This window comes from Sturnira hondurensis, unplaced genomic scaffold (genome assembly GCF_014824575.4).
Source record: "Sturnira hondurensis isolate 20B ecotype Veracruz unplaced genomic scaffold, ASM1482457v3 Scaffold0004136, whole genome shotgun sequence".
Classification (NCBI taxonomy): Eukaryota; Metazoa; Chordata; class Mammalia; order Chiroptera; family Phyllostomidae; genus Sturnira; species Sturnira hondurensis.
Window position 1 is genome coordinate 25,951,616 of NW_028076767.1, and position 27,925 is coordinate 25,979,540.

The 27,925-nt window shown below is 54.8% G+C and overlaps 1 protein-coding gene across 11 annotated transcripts in view; it reads right to left on the reverse strand.

Annotated features, from left to right (window-relative positions):
- The window catches only part of PTPRT (protein tyrosine phosphatase receptor type T), a 945,487-nt gene that overhangs the window by 2,559 nt on the left and 915,003 nt on the right, over positions 1 to 27,925 (reverse strand). For 9 of the 11 annotated variants that reach the window (XM_037044094.1, XM_037044090.1, XM_037044092.1 and 6 more), the window contains 8 exons: positions 27,159 to 27,275; positions 23,862 to 24,016; positions 19,534 to 19,669; positions 17,321 to 17,470; positions 16,304 to 16,477; positions 12,824 to 12,955; positions 3,330 to 3,455; positions 2,029 to 2,192 (listed from right to left, as the gene is read on the reverse strand). In XM_037044094.1, coding sequence (XP_036899989.1) covers positions 2,029 to 2,192; positions 3,330 to 3,455; positions 12,824 to 12,955; positions 16,304 to 16,477; positions 17,321 to 17,470; positions 19,534 to 19,669; positions 23,862 to 24,016; positions 27,159 to 27,275 — 1,154 coding nt within the window. Of the gene's footprint in view, positions 1 to 2,028; positions 2,193 to 3,329; positions 3,456 to 12,823; positions 12,956 to 16,303; positions 16,478 to 17,320; positions 17,471 to 19,533; positions 19,670 to 23,270; positions 23,321 to 23,861; positions 24,017 to 27,158; positions 27,276 to 27,925 lie in introns of all 11 variants that reach the window. The other 2 variants (XM_037044088.1, XM_037044095.1) reach the window with 2 other exon arrangements.

The window sequence follows — 27,925 nt, forward strand, 5'->3', positions numbered from 1 at the left end:
TGTGGAGTTTGCTGGATTCAGAGCTCCTGGGCACGCTGCCAAGAGACACTGATGATTTCCCGTAATGGTGTGTGTCTAAGGAACATCTGGACGGGGACGGAGGCACTCAGTCAGTCTCCCAGATGTTTCATCTACAGGACATCCGACGACCAGATGGCTCCCGGACAGATGGCTGCCCTCCACTCCCTGGCCAGCGCCTGCATTTCAGTGTCTGTTTTGGTGTCTCTGGCCCCCAGGGATGGATGCCGAGGTCCCTGCTGATAGAAGGGTGCCCCTGTGCTGCCTTTGGTTCAAACTGCTGGTCACCGTGGCTGTGGGAGCCATGGATAAAACAGTATGCTGCCAAAGAGCAGCTAAAAACCAACCAAAATGGCAAAGAGTAGGAAAGGACCCCTGGGAAGGAGGGCTTGGTCTTTTGTGGAGCAAGAAGAGAAGAGTCCAAAAGGAAGAGGGGGGTGGACGCAGGCATCTTGGGTCCAGTGGAGTGAGACCCTGGCAGGGTCTGCATGGCTCTGTGCTGGAGGGGCGCTGCCTGGGTGTGAGGGAGGGAGCTGAAGGGGGCAGGGTCAGCTGGCAGAGAGCAGCTGCTGGTTTCTGGGATGCAGGCAGGGCCTGCCCAGCTTGGCTGATGTCACCCACCAACGTGACATGTGACACCTCATGACATCTTCCCAGATTCCAGTCTGTGGCCTGCATCCTCCGGAGAGGCAGATGGCTACAGGTGTTGGTTCTTGTGCTGTGTGTGTGCGCGTGTGTGTTTAACTCCCCTTCGGCTTTCTGATTGTTCTGATGTGCGCACACCGCCTTTTTGAAAGAGGAGAACAGTAAGCTGGTTCTGAAAGACGACTCGGTTCTGAGGTCAGTAGCTGCTGTTAACGCCTCCGCTAGCTCCCCAGGTACTTGGTCTGAAAAAGGGGAGATGCTGGTCCAATCTCCCTTTCACACAACATTGTAAAGAGGGAGGTCCTCAGTCGTGTCTCCCCAAAAGACTGTAACGCCCAGGAAGCAGAGTGAATGGCAGTCATTCAAATGGCCCACACCAGCTGTATGGCTCCGATGCCTTTTGGGTCTGAACTCCCTTTATATTCCTGGGTTGGGCTCTGACACGGGTTCTCTGGAGCAATTACACTGGGAACATTTGCATGTTCACTGCCCCGGTATCATAGCTCTGTATGCTGGTAGATAAATTGTGTTTGTTTTCTAAGTATTTCAAAGTACCACGGGGTCTTAAGGTGACCTAACTCAACATGACCATCGGACAGCCGAGGAAACTGAGGCTCACAAAACACGTGATTTCCTTGATGATAGCTTGTCGGCCACACCCTGCCAAGGGTCCTGACCGACCACCAGCCTGTGTAATGACGTCGGGGTCTGTTTGGGAATCTCCGTGCCCAGATATGGCTGTTCTCAGACCGGAGATGAAAGTTCCATTTCACCCCGTAATGGAAGTACAGCTCGGCTGACCCGAGCCCACTGGGCCCTGGGAGGAAGTGTTCCAGCCTTGGGGAGGGGCCCTTGGGTGACTCAGAGGCAGCGTGGGTTAATGGGAGACACACTAGCTTGGGAGCTGGTGGGTGGAAATGGAAGCTCCTCTCTCGACGGCCCGACGCCTCACCCTGTCTGTGCCTCCACTTTCTCACTGTAACACAACAAAATCCACCTCATAGATGGACTGAGGGGATTCATTTTAATTGCTTGACATGATCTGGTCGGAGGGACCCACTCCATCCTGAGATTTCTTGTGACTGGCAGGGCACGTGGCATCTCCTTTTGGAGGGTGGGGCTTATCTCCCCCTTGGGAGCATTGGGGTGTGGTCTGCCCACCCTGTTTGTGGAAAGGCCACCCAGCTTTGCCTCGATAAATACGTATAACATTCGTTCGGAGCGACACACCGGCACCCCCAGGCCACTGCAGGGTGTGATTCCTGACTACACCCCCATTGGCCTTTAAGAGATGTTGAGATGCATGCAGCCAGGCGGGCCCAGGACCCCCCGCCCCCTGAGACGCCTCCACGGTGCGGTACTCACAGGCAGTGGACCACTGTGCGCCCCTCCCGCCCGTCGTACTGCTCCTGCCACTTCTCCAGCCGCCGCACCACTTTGAGCAGAGAGCGCTTGGAGGGGGGCGTGTCCCGGTAGGCGGGCCAGCCGATGTACTGGAGGTGCTGCACTATACGGTACCCGTCCTGCGGCTGGAACAGAGAGGCCGCAGTTAGGGCTGCTTTGCCGGGCGTCTGGGCGTGCAGGCCCTCCAGACACCCTGGGGGTTGCGGCATTGCAGAGGAAGACAGACTAAATGAGGTCTGAGCTGTCTTGTCACAGGTGAGTCGCAGACACTCTCGTGATCCACCTCTCCACCTTTGTGCACACCAATTCTCCTGCTGTGACTGCCCTGTACCCCCTCCTCTCAACCTGGAAAACTCGTACTCAGTCTTCAAAACTCGATTCAAATGTCCCACTCTTCAGGAAAGCCTTCCCTGGCTCTGCCAGGCAGAACTCATCTCTCTCCCTGAAGTTCACGTGCCAGAGTATGTCTCACTTCCCCATTAGACAGTGAATTCTGAGGGCAAGGGCCGCGTCCTATTCACCCTGGGCCACACTAAGGACCAAAGTCACTTTAGTCAGCTGCCATTTTGTAGTTTACTAATCTGCTCCCTCCCCCCACCACACCGCCCAATACTCCTCCACCCAGCCAGTGAATTTCCTCCTGGAAGCATCTATTTTTCACTTTGGTGTGGTTCCCAGGGTCTAGCCCAAAGCTTGCCGGAGCCAATCGAAGGAAGCATCATCTCATGCCAAAACAGCGGGACACAGTGGGAAAGCGGTAATTTCTGAGAAGTTTTGTCTACATGGCAGCAAGCGTGTCAGGAAACAGGCAGATGGCGGGAGGGATGTCACCCCGTGCGTCTCTGCGTGTTGGAGCCATGGATGGCTCTGGAGCCGGAAGCGGCAGCGGCATGACTTCCCCGAGGAGGAGAAGATCCGCAGAGCTCAGCACAGGCTCCCAGCTGGGGGGAGGCGCCTCTCCCGGCAGCCTCCATCTGTCTGGTGGGGAGAGGGGTGGCGCCTGGGAAGCTCTGGCAGCCCCCCCCCCCTTACCCGNAACAGGCAGATGGCGGGAGGGATGTCACCCCGTGCGTCTCTGCGTGTTGGAGCCATGGATGGCTCTGGAGCCGGAAGCGGCAGCGGCATGACTTCCCCGAGGAGGAGAAGATCCGCAGAGCTCAGCACAGGCTCCCAGCTGGGGGGAGGCTCCTCTCCCGGCAGCCTCCATCTGTCTGGTGGGGAGAGGGGTGGCGCCTGGGAAGCTCTGGCGGCCCCCCCCTTACCCGAGCCATGTTGCAGATGCGGAATATCCTGTGGATGATGTCCTCGTCGATGTCTGCGGAGACGAACTCCACCTGGATGGGCCCGTAGCACCCGGAGGTCTTCTCGGGCCAGTACTGCATGCAGAGCTGGGAAGGAGGGCACAGGGAGAGCCAAGGTCAGGGGTGGGGAGGCGTTAGTCTCACCTACCAGTGAGCCTTTGTTACTGTCTGCAGAGCCCACTGGTTAGAGATATGGAGCATCAGGTAGAGAATTAGACTCTGTTTCCCTCCTGGGAAGCAGCCCCCCATTTGGGAGGAGCTGTTGAAAAGTCAGGGCTCAGATCACAGAGACACTGGGCTATGCTGATTCCGCACCCCCTGTTAGCCTTGCTGGGCCTCACCTTCCTCGTCTGTAAAATGGGGAGAGAATATTGAACTTGCGCTGCTGCTGACAGGACTAGGTAGAACGCTCCCGGGGAAGCACAGGTACAATCTCTAGTTCTGTTTTGTTTTGCTCACTACCGCGATCGTGGCAAACTCTGGCGCATCCCAGGAAACCCTTCAACAGTGTCCCTTCCAGGATCAGACCCACAGCAATTTCAGAACACGCGCATATAGACGCTTTGGCATTGGACGGGCTTGCGTCCAGATCCAGCTCCTCACTCACTGTGTGACCCAGCCCTCCGGTTCCTCATGCGTACAACGGGGGTAACTGTGCTGGCCTTGCACCAAAAGGCGATGTGACATGGTATTGAGGTCTTGCCTGTGATGTTTCCTATTTTTCTGGAACTGAGAACTGGATCCTGCAGCTGTGAGTGAAGGCAGTGACTGCCCCTCAGTCTAAGACAATGTCTCAGCCAGAGGTTCCTTTGTCACCCCGGGGACACTGGGCAGTGTTTGGAGACATCCTTGAGTGTCACACCTTTGATTGTCCCACCTGCTGTATCTGGTGAGCAGAAGCCGCGATGTCGCTAAACACTCCCCACCACCAGCACACTCGCCCCCACGCCCAGTAACCTGGCCCCAAACGTCAGTAGTGCAGGGACCGAGAGACCATGGCCTGATATCGCGGATTGTTCCTTAGGTTCATAGTCTCGTCCAGAAAGAGGGGCAGATGCTTTACTCTCCTGTATTTGCTGAGCCACCGAACGACTGGAGTTGGGGCAGGAACCCTGGGGCAGTTGGCGGGGTTGTGGCTCAAAGAAGGGCAACAGTGCTTCCTCAAATTCCTGGCCCCCAAGGGGCATGGAGATAGACCCTGTCCAGGTCTGCAGGCCTCAGCACTGAGGCACAGAAGGGACCTAAGACTGAGGCTGCAAGCTTGTTGGGGACCCCCTGGCATGGACAAAAAGGCCACGTGGTAAGAAGACCCTTCAGAGGGCAGAGCTGAGGCTTCCGAGGTCAGCTTGGGATCAATTCCTTCCTCAGTGGGGTCTGCAACAGCCGACCCTGAGCTTGCAGACAAGCAGTTAGGGTGTCAGGTGAGCCACGGAGAGTCAGTGGTCTCCTCACAGCTGCCACGGATGCAGGATTTTCACGAAAGCGACCAGAGTCCCGTTTGCTGAGAGAGAACAGCCAACTCACCCTGGGCAGTCACGTGCAAAAGCGTCTTGTATTCTATCCCTCCTCTGGAACTAGAACCAGGATGGGAAGGCCAGGAGAGAGAAGAGCACACGTCTCCCACCTTCCTCATTGTGGAACCCAAGTTCTGGCTTGGGGATAATGTTGCTCACACTATGGCCCACAGGCCACACCCGGCCGGCACCTGACCCTGTAAGTGAAGTTGTATTGACACACCGTTGTACTTATCCGTTTATGTATCGTCTGTGCTTGCTTCCGAGCTACAGCCACAGGCTGAGTAGTTGCAAAGATACCACATAACCTGCAAAACCTAAAATGTTTCCTGTCTTGTCCCCACAGAGAAAGTTGGCTTGTTCTGGGGATAAAGGGGATGACGCGTGTGAACAAAGCCCTTGGCACAGTGCCGCTGGATCCCAGTGACTCATGGAATTATCGAACCACTCAGAGCTCAACAAAAATAACAACAATTAGGACAATGCCTAATGCCTAAAGCAGAAGAATTCTTATCATCGCCCATCTCAAATAGGAAAGATGCGTAAGGTTGGGTTTCATAATGCAGTGGTGCTTGCTTGCCTGGCACGTCCACAGAGGGTGAACCGAGCACACTAATGTGTGTGCATGGGTGTGTGCTGCGGCTGGTCACGGGGGCCTCTGTGGCTGGACTGTTATCTGCTGAGCTGTGTGGTAATGACAAGTCCACAACTTGAACTTCATTTCTCTTTGCCATTGGCTCTTCTGCCTTGCACACTTCCCGGTAATGAGGGACTGGTACTGATATATCTGTGGCTGGCCAGAGGAATCAGGATTCATCAGAGCGGCCCATTACAAAAATAATTGCCTTTTTCGCCTGGCCAGAGGTTGGCTGTGATCTTGACCTCAGAGACAGAGGTCCAAGGCATCGAGCAAAGCCCATCACTTCCGATATTTTCAGTCTGGAAAGAATGCAGGATGAGTTGTCTCTTTTTATACGATTTCCAGACCAATTTTTCAAGCTAACAGGTTCTGCTGCGCCCCAAACAAGACTCCCCTACTTGGGATACTTCTCTGCATCTGATTTTCCAGCTCACTCTCCCATAATGCCCAGAGGGCTGGGGAAGTTTGCAGGGTCCTTCCAATCCTAACTCAGAGCTGCCCTTTCACTCAAGTTCCCTAATGTGTGAGCTCGCATCGGGAACAGCTGGGTGACATTCAGTTGGGTGACACGTGGGCAGAGGTGGTGTGTGAGCTGCCAAGGATCACCAGAGTCTTCCCCAGGGCCTAGGACGTCACACAGAATCCAGCCATGGGGAACAGCAGAAAAGAGGGGTAGCCGAGTGTTCCCAGTGAGCCTGTGGGGCTTGAACATGATTCTCATCAATAGGAAAAGTCCTCCCTGGTTTAGCTCAAGGCTGCCCCACTGTCCAGGCACTGCTGTGCCTTGGTGGGCGCCGCCATTTTGGTGTGTATGCCGTGCAGCAAAAGCAGCTCCTACTGGAAGTGCCCTGGGTTCAAATCCCAGCCCTGTCACATTCTAGCTGAGTGAGTTGGCCAAATCTTTTAGCTTCTCTGAGTTATTAGTGGCTGTGAGTCCTAATGGGTCAGCTCAGCACAGGAATCTACAACTAATAAATACTCAGTAAATGTGAGCTATTAATTATTAGGCAATGTGGGAGAGGGTCACTCAAACAGATGGATAAAGTGACGTATTCCCCCCCCCCCCAACTAAGTAGCTCTTATGAAAGTTTCTCTTCAGGATAATACCCAGAAGATGTCACAACAACTGTTCTTGTTGTGCAAATTCCTGATCAGCCGGCTTGGGGGTGGGCGGGCAGTGGGGCACTGCTCTGCATGCCCAAGGAGAGACACTTGTGGGCTGTTCTTGGGGGGGGGGCGGTCCAGGAGATGGGAGAGCGAGTTGGGATGTAGCGGCACTGGCGAAACGGTCGGAGGTGAATCAGTGTGTCGTGTGATCCCCCCACCCTCCTACATACTCAGTAAATTTATAAGAAACGTGTGCAGTGCTCAGTGTGCATGGATTTCTTGTGGAAACCAGTGAGGACGTGAGCTTCACTCCCTGGGTGATGCAGAAACGGAGTGGAGACCACATATGTGGTCCGAGGGGCCGGACCGTGAACCCGTGAGCATCGGCTCACTTTGTAGGAATCTCAGGGATGGAGACTTACACTTTCTCAAACCCTGGAAATGGGCATTTCAAACAAGCTCACTGGACTCTCTAAGACCATAGGTTCCAGGTGATTGGGGGCGGGGGGTCACGTGTACACTCAACCCAAGTCTGGTATTTTCTGCCTTAGATGGAAAACTGTCAAAATGGCGGTCTCTAAGAATTGATGCAAATCCTCTAGCCCAGAACCTGGGCCACCAACCTCCTCCCACCTCCCACCCCACACTCTCCCTCCTCACCCTGCAGCCTGGGTCGCGGTGGCTTCCCCAGTGCACACACACAGGCTGTGCGAGGAGCACGCTGGGCAAGTCCAGTGGCTGCTGCCGATTTGGAAATGGCCAAGCTTCTGCCAGAAAGGCAGAATGGCGTTTGTTACTTGTTGTTAGAATAAGTTAAACCAAGCAGAAGCCGTGAAGCCCGTGTGGACCGCCCTGAACCGCTGCCAGGCGTCATTACACCAAGTGGTCTCCATAGCAGTTTGGTCGTGAAAGGGGCAAGTTCACAAAGGTAACGCCACTGTTAAACACCTTTCTATTCCCCCCTGATGGAGTCAGGAAGCTGGTCCGTGGCTGGAACAAACACGCTCCGATGTGCCGAAGGGAGATGAGCACACGGCCTGTTTCGGGAGGGAACAACTTTAAAGTGCACTTCCATGCACCTTAGTGACGCCTTCTATTAATTAAATAACAATGTGATGAAATGGAAAAGCTAAGGGATGTACGCCACCCAAAGATGAAGTGCATTGGTAGTTTTAGGAGAAAAATATAAGAGCCACCTGAATTGGTTGTACATTTCAGGTTAGTGATTATAAAATTCCCTTAAGTATGTTTGATAAAGCGCACAAAACACATACTTGGCTTTGCTGCTGCGGCCAGTTAAGGAAGACAGATGGCGGGTGAAGCCGTGGGCACAAAGCCAGGGACAGAGGGAGAGGCAGGTTGCGCACCCCTCCTCCACCCAGCCACTCCTATGTCCCATGGAGCTCGGGGGCTGTTACACGGTCTCCACGAAGGGGGCGGAGACCCACCTATGATGCTGCATCGCCGTGCGATTCCCAGAAGGAAGGCTGGGAGCCCAGGAGAATATCCACAGGGAAAGGTAGGGTGGGCGGAAGGCGAAGACTGAGGGAGGGCTTTAGAAACACGTGTAAGAGAGACAGCTGAGTTACGCAACTTCAGAGAGGAACAGTTTAGGGGGAGGAGGAGGAAGACCTAAGAAGGGTGGGATGGCAGAACAAGCACAGAGAGAGGAAGAAGGTGGTTTGGGCAAAAGGGTGGGGGGGGGTGCTGTCACCCTCCAGGGACATTTGAGGGCACTTCTGGGGTGTGACGCTCAGGCTGCCCCCAGTAAAGCCTGAACTGGAACCCAGAGGTGAACACGAAAGCAGGACCCCTGGACCCCAGGATCATGGGGGGTGGGCCATGAACTTTCCCACAGGGTGGGAAATAGGAGACAGAGTCCGTTTTATTTAAATCTTCAGAGTCAAAGTGAACTTGGCTGGCATCAGGGTTACACAGATTCAGAGATGATAACACTGAGAAACTAGACAAGAAAAGGCTTAAGGCAACAGGGCAAGTATGGGGCAAGGCTGGAACCTGAACCCAGGCCTCTCGACTCTAGACTGCTTATCCTACCATTACCTCTTCTGCAGTGGTCCCCAACCTTTTTGGCACCAGGGACTGGTTTTTCCACAGATGGCATGGGGCGGGGGTTGGTGGGAGAGGCAGGAGGCACGCTTCCCTCATGGCCCGGTTCCTGTCAAGCTGCACACTGGCACCAGCCTACAGCCCAGGGGTTGGAGAGCCCTGCTGTACTGTTCCAGTGTGGGCAGGGACAGAAAGTCAGCCCCCTGCAAAGTTGGACCTGAGGTGTTCTGTGTGTCTTGGGAGCACATTAGGCTGGATTTTCACCAGCCGAGCCAAAAATGGGGATATAGATATCGCTGTTCGCCCTACAGGCACAACGACGAGAAAAGACATCTCTGAAATCCCACCCTTGCTTTTCTCTTAGAAGGATGGTGAGCTTGCTTCTCTCACTTCCAGAAACAACACGGGAATGTATTTTTCTTGGTCCTGCCCTCCCTCACCTTTCCACGGGCTCTGCACCCCACTGAACTCTCTGCTTTCCAAGGCAGAAGCCTTGGAACTGGGCTACTCAGCTTGTGAACTAAGGAACAGTCCTCCCTGCTCCATACAGCCAGGTACCAGCAAGTTCATGCTTGTTGGACCCTGGAGTTCCTGTTTAAATGGCAGTGGAAGTCCCCACCCTCCCCGACAGGAGGCCCCGGCCTGAGTTGGTGATGGGCTGTGGGACTTTGGACAGATTCTTCCCACGGCCTGAGCCTCAGCCTCCTGACCTCCAAACCCAGGGCGAGTGGACCTGGGTCTGATCAGTGGTTTCCAAAGTGGGGTCCACAAAGCCAGCAGGAGAAGCCAATGAGCTGTCTCCAAAACCTTTAAAGGGGGATCCTGTTGTTTTCCTGGAGTGGAGGACACCGGGGTGTCTGGCTCTGGGCTATGATTAGAGTGCCTTGTATTTATTAGCTCTGCACGCAAGCAGCGGATCAGAAGTTCATTGGAGCTGTTGTTTATGGAAAACACACAAGAACACTAATTATTAATTGGTGAATACAGTTTGGGAAATGAAAGCTTTCAAAATAGCGGGCCCACGGAGGGAAGACGGGAAATACCAGCGGTAATTGCAGAACACTCCACTTTGCTTCTGTTGTCACAGGGCCTTCCGCTGACACTGAGCCTCCTCCCTTCCTCCTAGGGGGACCGTAATACCCTAATATGGGGCCCATTTGGATGACCCAGGACAAGCTACACATTTCAAGATGCTTAACTTCATCACATCTGCAAAGCCCCTTTACCATTATAAGAGAACACATCCGTAGGTTTAGGGATTAGGACGTGGACGTCTTTGGGGGGCACAGAGAGTCTCCTGAGCTTTCTAAACAGCGTGGTGGGCATGGCATGACCACAGAGAGGTCTACCCATCCTGGACTCTGGTCTCACCACAGAGCCCACAAAAACGGACAAGGTCTTGTCAGTGCTATTGGGGGTGATTGAAAAGGTTCTCTCTGGCGTACCTATCAGACACCACAGTGTCATTGGCAGGATGTTGTAGTGCTAGGAGTTTGCCCCATGAAGCTGGCTGCAAGCCTTAGGACTTGCACAGAGCTAGAAAAATCTCTAAGGCTGCACGGAGTTGCTCTGGGAGTCTTCATGAGCCTCCACGGCTCATGGTCATTTTGGACGGCAGCTATCACAGAGAGTGGAAGAGTATCTGTGCCTGGGCATGACTGACTGAGTGAAGTAGTGTAGGATCCTAAGCAGAGGCAGACAGATCTGGCCAGCAGGGCAATCTTATTTATTGTGACTTGCAGGAGCAGAGCCAGTCACACCACCGACATGAGCCCTCATGGTCCCCAGTCAAACCCCAGGATGTGCCACAGGCCCTCTTGGGAGTGATCGCATGCGCCCGGGACCTGGGGCTGGCCTGCAGTATTGCTGCACTGGCTGAAGCTGGGCTGCCTTGGCATGGGCACCCTGGCAGGCAAATGCTGAGTCCACTTCAGAGAAGCACCCCACCAGGTGCTCAGGGCAACTTTTCTGAGGCTTGCGCTGTGCCATTGTTTATTTTTGAAAGGTGCCCAGCTGTTGTGGTGATGATATTTATATCAGTAAGTGCTCCATTCATCTGCCGATTTCGGGGGATGCTTGCCAGCTGCATATGACAGCCAGCCTTGGGGAACATCTGAGCCTGATGCTTTTGCATTCAGAGCAGCAATTCTCAAAGGCTGTACCAACACCTGGAGCTGAAAGATCATTCTCCCAGGACCCACCCTGAAAGGGTAAGTTATAGCCAATGATCTTGACCTTCGCTTCTCTACGTGTCCCAAAGCGAGGCTCTTTGAAAATCCTCCTCTGTGCCTGAGCTCTGGTTTTGCAAGACAGGGATGTTGGGAAAAGAGAATGGCAAGCCAGCATTCCTGCGCTCTGCTTTGCTACGGGCTCATGGGGTAGCGTTCACTCATTGTTCCACTTGTTCAGGCAGAGAAACAGGGCGGTGATGCCTTCTGACTGTGGAACTCCGCAAGGGTCTCATCCCTGTATTTTCTGCACATTTGCAACACTCTCCACCCCACTCTCCTGGCTTCCAGGTTCTTCCCCCAGCTTTTCCTCCCTGCTGGTCCCCAGGTGAGCTTTCTAAAAGTAATCCCATCTCACCACTGGGCAACCTCTTCCATATTTCTCCTTCTTGTAGTAAGCGTTTTCGACCTGTGCTCCTAGGAACCCCAGGGGTTCCACAAAGGTAACCAGCAGAGGCGAGTCTCTGAGAGGCACCAGGAGGAGCCAAGAGATCAGGTGGGCGAAGCTCTAGATCTGCCCGCTCTCCCCCCTCCCCCCCCTCCCCCTGCCAGAAGCAAGGGGAGCAGAAGCAAGACAGGAGCGAGATCTGTTAGTGCTAGCAGGTGTCTCGGTGATACCTCCTTCATATGTTGGGCTTACATGAAAACTTTTATTTGAAGAAAGGATCCTGTTGTGTATAAAACGAAAGCCTTAAAAAAGACCCAACTTACCATGCTCGTCAGCCCAGCACAGCAGCCCTCCACTAACTCTGTCACCACCCCTGCTGCTGACACACCCCAGGCCCAGCCACCCCGCACCGAGCTGTTCTTCAGATAAGCCTGCGCACATCCAGCCCACCCTGCCTCTGCCCCTGCTGTTCCCTCTGCCTGGAACGTCCTTTCCCAGCTACTTCATCCCCCCCACACTGAGTCTCTGCTGCCTTCTTCAAGGCCAAAGTCACCTTCTTTTTGAAGCTTTCCCTTGCCCTGTGGGCAGAATTAATTGCTCCCTGTTCCCGGCCAGCACAACAGTACTTGGCTGCTGACCTCTATTACGGTGCTGCCTCGTGGGGTGGGGACGATTCGCTCATGTGTCTCCGCAGCCAGACTGTGAGCTCCTGGAGAGCCGGGACCAGAGCTCAGAGCCACTTTTATGTTGTCCCCACACAAGGCCCGCGCTCACACGGAAGTGCGCCACGTTACTCTGAGTTCCCTCAAGGCCGTGACAAGATTGCTTCCCAAAACCCCGAAGGGCCATTCTCACCTCCTCTACCCAGGAATGGCTGCCCTGCCATGGCGACGTGGGTTCTAGAAGCTGTCCCGTGACACGTGTCCTGTGTCATGAGTACAGGATATGCTGTAGGCACATGGTGCCTGGAGCTGTCAGACCCAGAGAGGCAAAGGCATGAAGCCTGCTGGACGTGGGGGTCACCTGTGACGAAGGTGGGGTTCGGTTTGCTGGTTCGTGGGTCTTGGTTTGCCGCCAAAGGGTCCAAGGTTCAAGCCCTAGGCTTTGTCCACATGGGCTGCACTGTGGAGGGAGACTGTGGTAGGGGAGGCCAGGCACTGGGATATTCTGTGGGGCTGCAGACACTGAGAGCTGGGGTGGCAGTCTCTTCTGTGAGCTCTGCCCAGCTTGGAACATGAGTGTGGGGTGAGGGCCAGACAAAGCCCATCGCCAGGGGGCGTCATTGCTGAGATATGGAGAGCCCTTTGGTGGCAGGGCCTAATGGGAGATGCCTGGCCTTTGCCGAAAGCTCCGTGGGCTTGCCTGGGGCTCACAGCCTCAGGGCCCATCAGACGGCAGCTCGATGGAGCAGAGGCAGCGCTCTGCTGGGTCTCAGGCCTCTCCCCGCAGCTGTAGGCACAGCTGCCCCAATGCACCGGAGCGCCGAGGCCAGCGGCTGGGCCTCTGCCTACCTGGGCAGTGTCCAGCTCGTTCAGCATCACCACGGAGGAGCAGTTGTAATCAAACACCAGCCTCCAGAAGTCCGCCACGGTGTTGGGGAGCGGGTGCTGTGTGACCACGAAGGCGGCAGGCTGCTTGTGGCTCTGACAAAGGAAAGACACAGGCTTCGTAAAATGCCCATCCGGCAGCGGGGTTCCGATGTAGGTGAGGCGGGGACGGCCGCTGGAGGCCCTGAGCCTGCCAAACAGACTGTGCAGAGCGCTGGCCATTCTGTTACCTCTGGGCGCCCTGGTGGCACAGGGGACCTTCTCATGACAAACTCATGCTCCTCCAAACAAAGACATTTCATTAGCAGAGTGTCACTCAGATGGGGATTATCCAAGTAAATTATTTGTGTCTTGGAGCTCAGCAAATAATCATCATTACAACATGACATGGAAGATTCTGGATGCAGATTTGCCACTCTGCTGGCCAAGGTGCCTCTGGCGATAAAAAGGGGTATGTTGTGTCCCTTCCCCTGTATGGCTGCAGGAGGGGCCGGCTTGGCCTGAGGCAGAGAGCCTGCCGAGGGGCTTGTATTGCAGGAGGCTCACTCCTGCCCAAAGGCTGGAACGAGGGCTGAGCTGGCCCAGTGGGCGAGGGGCACTGTGTCCTGTGAGCCAGGGGGGCAGCGAAAGGTGCCGGGTTTTAGTCAGGCAGACCTGGTTTCAAACCCAGCTGTCCCACTTGTACATTGTAAGTCACCCCTCCGGCCATTCATTCATTTGTCCATCCATCCATCCATTCATCCAAGCACCATTCACAAAGGGACTTTTCCTCGGTGCCCTGCCCCATGGCAGGTTATTAGATCTCTCCATATCTCAGGTGCTTTATCTGGAAAATGGGAATCCGAACTCCAGGGCAATGGCTGAATGAGATTCGCGTGTGAAAAGACCAGCAAGCAAGGACCGAGCTGTGAGCCCCTGTTGGGGCAGGCACAGCCTGGCTCAGTTCTTCGTCCTTGGCACGGGTAAGGCGGCCGGCACACTTGATGCCCTGAGAAATAGTCCCCATTTGCAACGTGCTTTCTTGGGAGAGTTCCTGTCGGAGTCCTGGTGTTTTCGGGTGAGTCAGAAGTCAGCGGGAAGATGGGGAGGGGAGAGGAGCTCACCCAGCCAAAAGACCCCGCCAAAGGGATTACTGAGAGCTCCTGTCTGTTAGGTGATCTTTCAGTGCACTTGCGGCAGAAAAAAAAAATGCCCAGTAGCTGTGAATGCCACCTATGTACTAGGGGTCCTGTCTTCTAAGGGTCTTTCCCTGGCCAATGGTCAGAGGAAGGTATGGAAGGGCTAACTAATCTTCCCCAAAGCCAAACTCTAGCTGCCAACATCCACCGATGGCAAAGAATTCAAGCTTTCAGAGTTGAGAAAATTGGGGATCAGACCATCGATGCCATCGTTTCTCAGCTACTCAACCTTGAGATAGCGACGGAAATACTCTGGCAGCCAGTGGTCATCCCCCCAAACGGGGATAATATCGGAACAAGCCAAATTTAGAACAAGGCAGTGTAAGTCCTGGGCCGGCCATGGTGCCCGACACTCAGAGAATGTTAGTTTTCTCCCCTTCTCCCTGTCCCTGTGATAAATGCCCTATTAGGCCAGCATGCCTGACAAAGCCTTATCTGGAAATATGTTCGAGATCCGTGCTCCTGCTGGGTTTCAGGGATCAGCTAGCAATCCATTTCACGGATAACATCATCCTTTACCAGGGAAACATTAAAAATTAACCCAGAGAACTTCATATTTTTCTGCTGGGAGCCAAGCTGCCATGGTTACCAGATAATGCACAGACTGAGCTGGAATACAGATAAGGATTTGTTTTTTTGTGAGAAAGGCAAAGGCCCCAGCGAGGGCTCACTGGAGAAATGCCCTGTGGACAAGGAGAGTCCGACCAGCCTCAGAGCTCCCCGGAAGGCGTGTGGCTCCAGGCAACGTCTCACCTACCAAGTGGAGGCCAGCGGCATGTTTGATCCTCACCTTGATGAGGGAGGCAGGGAGAGGGAGCTGTGACAAGTGGAAGACAAAGCTAGGAGGGACCTGCAAGTGTGGGTGCCCTGCCAGGCTCCACACACACACACACACACACACACACACACACACACACGCCGTGCACACATGCACATATACATATCTATGCGCCTTGACCTTGGAATGCTCTAAGCTAAAGCCAGAGGCCTGCCCTCCATGCCCAGCTATTTAATCTGACCAGACTCCCTGCTTGAGGAGCCAGGGTTTCCAGGGAGGGCTTGGGCACCCCCAGGGCAGAGGTCAGGGTGGGTCCCTACAGAGCTGAGATAGACCTCTTCTCATCTCCCTGCCTCCAACACCTCAGACCCCGGGGAAGAGGGTTCCAGGAGGCTCAGAGGTCAGAGGAGTAGTTGGTCTTGACCCCAGGAGAGTAGCTCATGTTCCTGCCTGTTATAGGTGGAATGGGAAGCCCACACAGGCTGGGTGGACATGACCTCGGGGGTGGTCAGGAAGGGGACCTAGAAGGGCTCATCCTCAATCAGGAGATGGTGTTCTCAATCCTGAGCATGGGAGGCAAGATGCCTGAGTCCTATAGGACTGAGTAAACCGTGGGGAGACTCGGTGAATGCACTCTAGAGTGTGAGCCGGGGTCCTGGGTTCTGGTGTTTCCACCAGCTCCCTGGGCAACTTTCAGCCAGTCTCCTTCCCCTCTGTGGCCTCAATTTCCCCTGCTGAAAAGTACTAGGATGAGACTAGACGATTCGGGTTCTTTCCGGCTGCAAGCATCTCTGCACCCCAGACGCGTAGGGACAAGAACCGGAAGTAGCTGGAGGACCCAGGGTAGACCCATACAAGTCAGGAGCATGAACCTACTGGGGCAGGGACATAAGCCCCTAATCCCAAACCAGGTCGGGCTGGGTACCCAGTGCTGGGAAAGCAGGAGACAGTGCCCCTAATAGAATAATCACATTCTCTCCGTGCTTCCTTTGCTGTCCCCACCGCATTTACTGAGCACCTACTAGGTTCCATCCTCATTCTTGCCTCTGCACAGGACTTGTCTGGGAATCTGCCTGGGAGCTCCTGGGGGCAGAACCTAGGTCTTCCCCACCTTGTGTTCCCAGGGCCCAACCAAGCCCTGGCACGTGGTGTTTCCTGAACGGAACCCAAGGCTGAGGGTCAGCTCTGTTGGCAGCCCGGGTGGGGACTAGGTAGCCTGTGGTATCGTGGGAGCCACTTTAAGGTTTTGGTCGATTCCTTCCAGACTCTTTATGGGGGCAAAAGAATCAGGAGCACAGCTAATACACAGGTTTGGACAAGGGCCTTCAGGGGAAACAAAGGTTCTTGGGGGCAGCAAGATCCAAGGCGAGGAGAGAATGCCTGGGGAGAGGAGTCAGGGCCCTGGGGTCCAGCCACCTCCACCTTGGGGGGAAGCTTCTCCCTGAAAAGCTGGCAGGAACATTCCCTGGCGGGGCTCAGCTTACGTACGTCCATCAGTGCCGCATTGATGTAGTTGCTGGATTCTCCGTCCACCGAGATGAGGAAGGGCAGGCAGCGGTCCAGAGGCAGAACATCCATGCTCCGGTTCTTATCGTGGTTCCGAGGCAGGAGCCCGATGCTGCAGTCCTCCGGCCGGACATGGGGTGTCACAATGTTGAGGGTCTGTGGGTGCAAAGGTGGACAGACAGACACAGCTCAGGTGCTTGCCCAGAACGGAAGGGCAGTGAGTGATGTTCAAAGTCAGCCTAAACCCCCTTCTCCATCCTCCAGGCTCAGTCTCCTGGTGGCCTTCCCAGTACTGTTCCTCTTCTGTGGTGACGTTCCATCACCATTGCTGGCCTCTCCAGGCCCTGTGAGCTGAGAGCCTCTTCCAGGGGCTGTGTGCCACCGCCCTGATGCCAAGGCTGCAGGGGACACATGTGCCCACACAGGCTCAGACACAGGCCCCCGGCACCTGCCAGCCCTTTGAGCTCAGCTGCTCACCTCAGCCAGCACGGCGTTAAAGGGCGGGCTAGCGGGGAGGGCCAGCCAGGAGGCCATAAGGTGGGGGCAGAGGCAGGGTACCTCTGACAAGTGTTACACTGTGATTGAATGCGGAAATGAGTTTCACCACCACGCCTCTCCGACGAAGCTGAGAATGGAAAGATGCTTAAATGGGCTGCTCAGGAGGGTGAGAGGCTCTGAGGGGCCAAACCCTGGTACGTCTGGAGAATTTTAGAGCCTGTGTGGGTTTGCTTGTTTCCACGGAGAGCCTGGCCTGGAACTAAATATGCCCTCAGTTAGGACACAGAGTCACAGTTAAAATGAGTGGCAGCCTCCCTCCCTGAGTGATGGGTCCAGAGTGGCTCGTGGTCATGCATTTTACGTTAGGGAGTTCACTCCACAGCGCCGGCTGCTGCAGACTCTGGGAGCGCGTGGACATACCGGTTCTCCCCAAGAAAGCTCCTCCAGTGTGCTCCGTGCCCCCGAAGCCGGCCGCGTCACTGAGCCGGGATGTGCTCCTACCTGAAACTCGTCCTTGATTTGGCTGGAGTTGGTCTGGGGGTCCAGCCGGCTGATGTTGTAGTAGAGAGAGCGGAAGTCGCACACGGGGATGGCCGTGTTGCCGCAGAGGCACGCTTCCAGGATGGCGTCGTGCACGAACACGTACTGCTCCTGCAGTGCCAGGGGTGGAGGGGACAGGGCACCGCGTAAGAACAGCGGCCTGGGAGTTTGCTGTCCACATGCCATCCCGTGGCTGCGAAGGATGGGCATGGCTTACGCTGCAGAATCACTCCTTCCTATCCTATAACCGGAAGGGCGAAGCTTCCATGGCTTTTTTCAGTGACTGTCTGAGCCACAGGGAGTTTGGTCCCTCGCGTAAGATCGAACAGCACAGTCACGGGTAAAAAATTAGCACCTTGTGGACATGCTGCAGCAGGTGCTCTTGGTGTCCTGCCCATGTCCCCACAGCTGTCACCCTGACCTGCTCAAAGCTGCTTGCACAGATACCTGGGATTCATGTGGAGGGCTTTTCCCTAGTCCCAGGGGCACACCTGGGCTGTGTGCAAGGTGAGCCAGCAGGGCTGAGGAGCTAAGGCCTCCGACAGGGCTCGCCACCAATGCCAGGTGGAGAGTTCAGGGACAAAGACCTAAGTCCCTCTCCCCCAGCGGGGGGCCCCTTGAGAGAGCATGTTCCACACTGTCGCAGGGCTCCCAGGACAGGACTCTAGGTGTCCGCAGTGTCCAACAGCTTGTCAAACACTTTAGCAGGGTCAGAAAGCTTGGTGTCCCTCCCGTCGCTCTCACCAGATAGAGTGTCTTGGGATCCCCGCCCTCATCAACCACTTGCCCTCCACTGCTTGTCTCAGGGGCTGCTCCCCAAACATGTCACACCCCCTCAGATACCTCAGTCCTTTGAGCCTTGCTGTTCTCTTCTCCTGGACACCAGCCCCCCCCCCCCCTTTTCTATGCCTTCAATGTCTCAGTTCCTCCGGAAGGGCTTCTCTAAATTCACCAGGAGGAAGCCGGTGCTGTAACTCCCAGGCCCTCAACGAAGGTTTGTCGAGTGACTGTTCTCCTGCAGAACGTGGCCTGTCTCTTTATATAAAATGCTTATCTAGACACATAAGATGAAGTACTCGAATGTCGGTCTCCCCAGCAGACAGCAAGGACCACAGCATGTCTAACATGAGCCGGCGAGCCTGCCTCCCGCATGTGCGCCCCTGGGAATGGAGGAAGGGGCCTCCTGGCTTTTGTAGCCTCCCCAGAAGCCTGCAGACCAGCCTGTGGGAGCTGCCACAGGGCCGCAGCAGGGTCCCATGTGTCCAAGCCTGTGAAGTGACCGGCCCCAGGTAGTTTCTTTCCCTTTGCAGGGTTGACGAGGCGCCCCAGCCCTGGCATCTGGACCCTTCACCAGAACCAGAAGACGGGCTGCTTGCAGGAGTGACACACCATGGCCTCGAGGGCAGGGCAGGCAGAGAGGCTGCCTGGTGAGATGGTGTGGTGCAGGGGAAGACACCCAGGCCTGGAGGTCACGCGGCCCTGAGCCCTACCACTGCCTGGCTATGGGAGGGTCTGGGGACACAGGTGCTAGGTTCCTTCACCTGTAAAGTGGAGTTAGTAGTAGGATTTACCCCATAGAGTTGTTGTGAGGAGTAGAAACAATCCCCTGAATGCAAAGAACCCGTCATGATGTCCGGCACATAGTAGGTGCTCAGCAATAATGACGAAACCCTCCTAGTTCCCTCGGGTCCTGGGTTCTCCAACTGGATAGAGAAGGTTGACTTCTCCCTCAAGGCAGGGGCTGTGTGTTCTCTCCCTTGGACTCCCCAGCATCTTGTTCAAGAACTCAGCAACTTCCCTGATAAAGCCAGCCTGGCAGTGACTGAAGGGACGCCGGGCACAGGGCAGGCATTCAGTAAATGCCAGTCCTGCCCTAGTTCTCTTCTCCTTCACCCAAGGCAGGGGTACGATCCAAAGAATACCTGAATGCTCTCATCGAGTCCGTGCTTGGATGCCCTGGGAGATGGGGAACTCACCACCATTCCTCACTGATGGGAGTCCCTGAGCTGTGGCACCCCAGGGCTGGCCTAGCTTCTGTGCTGTCTCACTGCCATTTCTCCCACACTCAGATCCTTTTCTGCAGGATGCCACCACTCATGGGTATTTCTGCTCTACCAGGCTTCTCCGGGGCCGGGGCTGCCAGCAGTCGACTGGCTTGGTCCCCCAGGACCCACCTCCGTCTGCACCAGGTTGACCCTCTGGGCCCGGAGCTCGCGCACGCAGTTGAAGATGTCCACCACCCCTTCGTTCTCGGCCATGTCGAGCATGGTGTCGATGGCGATGAAGCAGCCGGTCCTCCCGGCCCCAGCGCTGGAAGAAAGGACAGTGGTCTGCGTCGGGGACTTGGGGCAGGACCAGCCCTGGGCAGGCCCCTGACATTCAGCCCTGTCCCCAGGGACCCTGCAGAGAGGTGACACTGCAGAGGTCAGACAGAATGGTCTGAACCTCAATGTTACATGGAGACCCTGAGCAAATGGCTAAACGTAGAGCACCAGGACTCTCATTGTACAACGGGAGAGCACTGTTTGTCTCTGGGGCTCTTCCATCAGGGTTGGCCTATTTTTGTTGTGTGCATTTGGCAAACTCTCACGCGGCCCTTACCAAGCACCAGACATTGTTCTAGGTGCTTCACCAGTGTTACCCACTGTTTCTCTGATGAGGTTGTTAGGAAGTTTCTCACCCCATTTCACAGGTAGGAAAACTGAGGCACAGGGCGCTTCCCTTGCGTGAGAGCCCACAGCTGGCAAGTGGTGCAGCTGGGACTTTACCCCAGGCAGGATGGCTCCGGGGTCCGTGCTCTCACACTCCCAGCTGTAATAATAGTCGTAGTGCATACACACGCTTATGCAACACGTATGTGCGCAGTTTCCTCATCTGCTGACTAAAGATGACCCACTTGAAATGTACCTAGGGCACTGGAGATGCCTAAAAATATGTCAGCCCACTTCCCTCCCTCCATACTGCTCTTTCTTTTATCTTTTTCAGCAAATGGGTTTATAGATGAGAGCAAGGAGGGAGAGACCGGAGAAATCAGAGAGCAGGGAGTGAGGGCAGCAACCAGCTCTTCTGAGCGGTCCCAAAGGCAGAGCATGAGCCCCAAGCCCCATGTCCCCACCCTGGGTTTGGCTCTGCCTGCACCAGCTCTCCCGGGGTCACGGAGCAGGAGCACCCATGAACTCAAGCAGCTGCCAGGCCCAAGACTCCGGTCTGGGGTCAAGTCTCCTGGTCCAGACTCGATTCTGATGGCCGAGGACTTCCTTTAGGAGATCTCAGACCAAGTCCAAAATGACAAACAAACAAACAAAACCTCAAGAGGACCCCATGGGCCTCCCAGATCAGGGCTGGGCTCCAAAGCCCGAGGCCATGACCGTGTTTTCCTTAAATGCATGTGGTTCTGGGAGTGAAGGCCCGGCTGTCAGGGAGGCCGCTCAGCTGCTTTTCTGTCTTGTTTCCTTCATGGAGATGAGCGTCTCTGACTCACACCGTATAAATGAAAGGAATGCAAAGAGGAAGAATGATGGAACGATAGGGAAAGCGATTCTGGCTGACCGTGAGTCAAAGGCAGACAGGCCAGTGGGCACTGTCACCAACAGTGATTTGCAAAGCAGACCCCTGGGAACCCACCCTCAACGGTCTGGACAGTAACCCGTGGGAAGCAGAGTCTTCATGTACGGCAATATTTCCTGGTTTGAATGAAGTCTGTGTTGTACTTGCTCAACTGCACTTCACCCCCAACAGTCCAGACCCCCAGAAGGGACCCAGCAGGCTGGGTCTTCAGGGCCGAAGAGCCACCCCACCCGTGCCTGCTCCCCAGTCTCGTCACTGACCTGTTTTAGGGGAAAGAACTTGACTTGAGTTTGAATCTTGGGTCCCTCGCCTGGTGTCCACGAACCTCTGTTTTCTTCCGCAGATATCAACCCCCCACCCCCCCGCAGCACTCTCCTGAGGACTGAGCTGTGCTTATTTCAGCATCTCATACCAACAAGCTCATGCTCTCTGGGGTCAGACCCCTGGGATCAAACTCTTGTTCTACTACTTACTGGCTACGTGACCTCCTTGGGTAAATGACTCACCTGCTCCGGGTTTCAATACCCTCCACCCATCAAATGAAGCGGATAAACAATAAATAGACCCACCGGGTAGCACTGATAGCACAATGCATGCAAACTGCATGAAATTATGTGGAAAAAGCATAATGCATGTAAATTGCTTTGCCTGGTGCCTGGCTCCATAGCAATTTCTCAATAAACGAATGCAACTGATACTCAACAATTACCGTATTTTTCGGACTATTCCTCCCCACCCATCTGGGAGGAATAATGGTTGTTAATGCTGCTGTTGAGTTCTGTTTACATTTACATTGGTGAAATATTACGTTATTTATGTTATGAAATATTTAACCACACTTTTTGCTTCAACCATTTTTTCCCCTATCTTCCTCCTCTAAAAGCTGGGGGTGTCTTATGGTCCAAAAATACGGTATTTACTGGGCACCTCTTAGGCACTGGATGCTGGGGTTGGGACGGGGGATACAAAGGTGGGTAGGGCATGGTTCCTGTTGTGAAGGGTTGGCAGTCCAGAGTGGGGGACAGCGTTAGGAGGCAGAGTACTGTGATATTTTTAAGTGCTTACGTATGCCCAGAATTCCCTTAGGCACCCAGCATACGTTAGCCAACCCATTTCATCTTCGGAAGAGTCCTAGGATCGGGTGCCACTCTGCTCAGGTCCACTGAGGTGACCAGCTACAGAGAGGAGACATAGAGGCATGGTGCAAAGGGGGACTGCTAACTGTCTGCCATGGTCTCCCTCTTCCCCTACCCCTGCTCCGGCTGCTTTTTGGGGCACGTGACTTGGAGGCTAACCTTCTGTTGTCCTTGGATTGTAAAGAGATGGAAAGCAGAGAATAGATGCGAAACTCAAGAGAGCCCAGGGGGACGAGACTGGGACCCGCTAATCTTCAATCGCCTGGCCGTCTGGGAAATGGGATTTCTCATCCTCACCTCTGCGTTGGGGGAGGGAAAGTAGATGCCACATGAGAAGGGGATGTTCTGACACCGCGCTAGTTTATGGAGCCTCTCTGTGACCTTGACCGATGGGGCTCTGACGGGGCAGGGATAAGACAAACTGCATACAGGGTCTGGAGGATGGGCTGGTGGCTCAGTCACATTGGAAAAGAGTCAGTGGGAAGGTGGGGCGGGCAATGGCGCAGGACAGCCGGCCTTCAGGTCTGGACGTCCACCCTCCCCCAATCCTTCATGCCCTTGACGGGATACTTCATGTCCATTTCGGAGGGTTAAAAGCCTCCCAATGCAGCTTTCCAGGTCAGAGCTGAAAATACCTGTTCTCCACAGTAAGGGGGAACCTGACACTGCCTATCTACTCTCTTTAGGGACCCTGCCGGCCAGCAACTAATTTTTAACATAACAGATGTGAAGAGAAGCCCCTTCCACAGTGACCGCCCACTGCCACATCCAGGAGCTGAGGGCGAGCATCGGAGGGAAGCACGTTAGATACCCCCGCCCTTTCGCTGCACACCGTGTGACCCGAGCGAGGGGTCTGCCTGCTCAGCACCTCAGTGTCCGTACTTGTCCAATGGGAATGATAATGGTGTCCACTTCTCAAGTTGGTGAGAAGTAAATGAACTAATGTGGGTAAAGGGCACGTGTAGCAGACGCCGTCCCCTGTCGGGGGTGGGGGAGGCACTTTACTGTTTCTGGACAACGGAGATAACGTGGCTGCTGAGGCCATGCCTACTCTTCTTGTTAGACCTCAGCAGAAAGCACTGGGCGCCGAGGACACAGACAGGGGAGTCTTTAAGGCAAAGAATAAAGGCCACTGGACGAGATGGCATCTCCCTCCTGGGAGAGCAGAGCTGGTCAGTGGTGGGGGTGGGAAGGGGACTCTCACATACCTGCAGTGGACCACGATGGGCCCAGCTTCAGGAGGGTTGAGGAACTTGACCTGGCGGACGAAGCCCAGGAGGCCAGTNGGCCAGCAACTAATTTTTAACATAACAGATGTGAAGAGAAGCCCCTTCCACAGTGACCGCCCACTGCCACATCCAGGAGCTGAGGGCGAGCATCGGAGGGAAGCACGTTAGATACCCCCGCCCTTTCGCTGCACACCGTGTGACCCGAGCGAGGGGTCTGCCTGCTCAGCACCTCAGTGTCCGTACTTGTCCAATGGGAATGATAATGGTGTCCGCTTCTCAAGTTGGTGAGAAGTAAATGAACTAATGTGGGTAAAGGGCACGTGTAGCAGACGCTGTCCCCTGTCGGGGGTGGGGGGGGGCACTTTACTGTTTCTGGACAACGGAGATAACGTGACTGCTGAGGCCATGCCTACTCTTCTTGTTAGACCTCAGCAGAAAGCACTGGGCGCCAAGGACACAGACAGGGGAGTCTTTAAGGCAAAGCATAAAGGCCACTGGACGAGATGGCATCTCCCTCCTGGGAGAGCAGAGCTGGTCAGTGGTGGGGGTGGGAAGGGGACTTTCACATACCTGCAGTGGACCACGATGGGCCCAGCTTCAGGAGGGTTGAGGAACTTGACCTGGCGGACGAAGCCCAGGAGGCCAGTGGCATAGCAGGGGACACCGTGGTCGGGCCAGCTGGTGAAGTGGAAGAGGCGGAGCTCCCGGATCTCATGGTAACCTTTCTGAGGAGAGAACGGGCCTCTGTTCCTCCAGCTGCTGCCCTCACCCACCCCGTCCAGCACCCATGGGGAGCCACGGCTTCGGTGCTGAGGAACCAGCCTCCCTGCTGCCGGGGAGGTCAGGCCCTGAGGGTTCCTGGGCGCTGCTGCACAGAGGGATCCTGTGATCTGTTACGTCTGGGAACTTGGGAAGCAGACCCAGTGAAAGCGCGTGACTGCAGGGCTTGTCAGAGCCTTCGGTGTGCTCATCTGGATCTCCTCTTTATGGATGAGGAAGTTGAGACTGAGCGAAGTTAAGTAACAGCCCCAAGGACACACAACTACACACAACTAGGAAGCTGCGACGTTACAATCCGAACCCTGGCTGCTTGGCCCCCCAGCCTGAACTCCTAAGCGTCAGGATCCACCACTGCCTGAGCATCCCGGGTGAAGAGAGGGAAGGCTTTCTAGGCAGAGAGGCAGCACAGGCAGAGCACGGGATGGGACCTTGCACAAAACGCGCACAGAATCACAACCAGCACAGGGCAACTCCAGAGCGAATGGAAGACCGGCAAGGGCGGACAGCAGGATTGGAGTGGGTGGCTCGGTGGGTGCTGGATCCTGGAATTCCACCTTCAGGCCTTCGGACATGTCTCAGAGGCACTGACTGAAAGTGGCAGAGAGGCTGCCCAGGGGGCTGCACAGAAGGGGCAGTGCGACAGATTTGCATTGCAGGACGGTCACACCAGCTACCGTGTGGAGGAGGGATTCGACTGGGTGTGTTGGCGGGCTGTGCAGAGAGCACTGTTGACAGCCACCCAGACCCCCTTCCTGGGCCAGCCCCCCTTGCTGCCCGCCCCAGCTACTCTGACTCTTGGCTGCAGACAGCTCAGAGTTACTCCTTATTCAGAGAATTGCTCTCAGCCCCGAAGGAGCCACCTTTCCTGGGCTGGGAGCCAAGAGTGGGACCAGGATGAGGCTGGTCCCCAGCTGAGACCAACATCTTGCTCAGATCCTTCTCCTGCCTGCCCTGTCCTGCCTCCCTCTGTCCCCTCCTCCTCACAGTTCTCCCTGACACACCATCAAGAGGATCTGAATCCTGGCTTCAGGCTCTGCTTCTTGGAAACTCAAACTGAGACGGGGCAAGGCCAGAGGCAGGGAGCCCCATCAGGAGGCTTTTGCAGGGCCCAGGAGGGCCCAGGAGGGCCCAGGCGGGAGTGAATAAAGGCCCGAGTTAAGGCACCACTGGTCAAGCTGAAGTAGGAGAAGAGAAAACAGCTTCAGGAATACTTGGGGTTTTTTACTCCATCCTCTGAATCAGCTCAGCCCTGGGAAGCCCTTGTCTGTGCCCTGACCAGCCTGCGCTGTGACTATTTATGTCTCCATGATGGACTGTGTTCTCTTCAAGGGCAGACACCCCTTCCTGGTGATTTCTGGGTCCCCAGCTCAGGAACCGACTTTGAGCTAATAACCCAGGCAGTGCTTGCTGAGTTCCTGCCTGAATGCGGTGCAGAGCTTGGGCTCGTCGAGTGAATCCAGAGGCCTGTGTCTTCCTAGGGGCAATACGGTCCCTTGTGATGGTTTGAAAGAAAAACAAAAGACACCCCAAGAAAGGACTCCACCTGCTGGGCTGCCTGCCATTCCCCAAGGCCTCCCTGACTAGGGCCTGGGGCCAAGATGGGTCGTCATGTCCCCTGTCTTGTCTCCAGTCACTGTGTGGTAGATGAGATGGGTGCCCCACCCAGGTTCTCTCTGGGGGCTGTGCTCCAGGTCTCAGCTGCAGGAGTGTGGGCTGCTAGTCACAGGTGCCCCTTTTCTGGAGAAGTACCCTCAGTTGACAGGAGTCAGCTCACCCTGAAGGTGACTCCTCGGTGCCCGACTGAGGCAAGGGGCCAACTCTATGGCATGGTTTATGCTCTGAGGCCCCTGTGAATCAGGCCAAGGTTAGACTTCCCCTTCTCTTTTCTGCTTCCCTTCCTCTCTTCCAAGTTTCTCTCTAGAGTGGTCCCTTGATAAACTTCATGCATCTGAATCCCTATCTCTGGCTCTGCTTCTAAGGAAACTGACCTAAGACCACATCAATGTAGCTGTGGTCCTCCATCCAGTAGGGGCGCTGCAGGGAGCAAAAGGTAGGTCCAGCACTCAACTGTGCCCTTGTCAAATCCCAATGGCATGGTTCTCAAAGCACTTAAGTCCTCCCAGTGCTTTGCATCCCCAGGCCCGTGGCTGCTGGGTCTGTGAACACTGTTGCTTTTAGAAAGTGGTGACTGGGGTGGAGTGGAAAAGACAATGAACTTCCAGTCAGGGGCTCACCATGTGTAAATCCTTCTCCAGCCACCTTGGAGCTGGGTGACTCTGGACAACTGACTTAAATGCTCTATGCCTAATTTTTTTCATCTATAAAATGAAAGTAATCATCGTATCTACCTCAAGGGGTTGTTAGGAGGATTAAATGAGTTAATTTATGCAAAGCACCTGATTTAGTAAATAAATGTTAGCTATCATTCTAATAGTAATGATATAGTAACAATGGTTCTATAATAATTAAGTTATAAAGATGAGAATAATAATCTGCAAATCACATTCTTGCTCTCAAGCTCCTCCCACCTGGCCTCCTCCTCTCAGTACCTAGACCAGCCTTTCTTGGTTCTGACACTATTGACGTTTTGGACTGGATAGTTCTTTGTTGTCTGGGGCTGGGCCCTCCTGTGCACTGAGGGATGTTTATCAGCACCTCTGGCCTCTACCAGGTAGATGCCAGGAGCACCTCTCCTTCTGTTTTGACAACTAAAAATTGCCAAAGGTCCCCTGCAGGACAAAATCACTCCGAGATGAGACCCACAGGCCTAGAACATGCTGAAAAGATTTCCCCCTCGTTGTTTGTCTAAATGCCTCCTCCTCCAGAATGCCCTCTCCGACCACCTCTATCTCCACGTGTGGCATGTTTCTTTTGTGGCTTTAATCACCACATGTTATTATTCCATTTAGTTGCTGAATTCTGTTCATTGCTCTTGCTGGAGGTGGGATCCTTTGGATTAGGAGCCGCATGTAACTGGATGGCTGATCTGTCAATCACGGAGTGAACCTCACTCACTGTGTATCCTGAATGGACAGACCAGCTGGCGCTCCTGGTGGACAGGCCGCCCACAGCCACAGGGATGCTCACCTTCTGAACCGTGAAGGTGCGTATGACATATTCCGCCAGGGGCTCTGTTTCAATCAGGGTGACTTTAATGTCTCCATAGACCTCTGTGTCATCAGGCCAGTATCGAACACACTTTACCTGTGTGGAAGGACAGAGACAAGGACACATGAGCAGATGGCTGAGTGTAAGCGGCCGCCTCATCTGGCTTTCCCGTTCAAATAAACCCAAGGGTGACTTTGGTGGCATTTCAGTCCAAGGGGTTCTCAGCTGGCCAGGGATCAGCAAAGTGCACAGGGCCACGCTCACTCCCAGAGCAGCTGGAGCCGTTAGGGACCATGGTAGTGCCTTCTTTCACAGAGCTCCCTATAATTCTCAAATCCGTTATCGAACGATAGATCTAGGCAAGATAGGTGGGAAGTGGCACCCCCACATGACGGATGAAAATAATACTCAGGTTTGGAGGGTTTGGTGGCTTGTCCAAGGTCACGTGGCCGGTTTTCTACCTTTGGCTGAATGCTATACCAGGCTGGGGCAGCTGATACCAGTAGAGCAAAGATGAGAACAAAAGGTGGGAAACAGTGAGGAGGTGAAAGCGGAAGTGGTTGGGAGAGGGACATTAGTAGTAAGATCCGGTCACTGGGGGGCTGGAAGGAGAAGGTTCTCAGCTCGGGGAGGATGGAAGGTGTTGGGCTCGAAGGGAAGACTCTGCCACGGCTCTCTGCCCGGGCAGTGGGTGCGGGCGCTACGAACAAGCCATTCCCCCATTCGACTCTAAGTCACACTCCGCA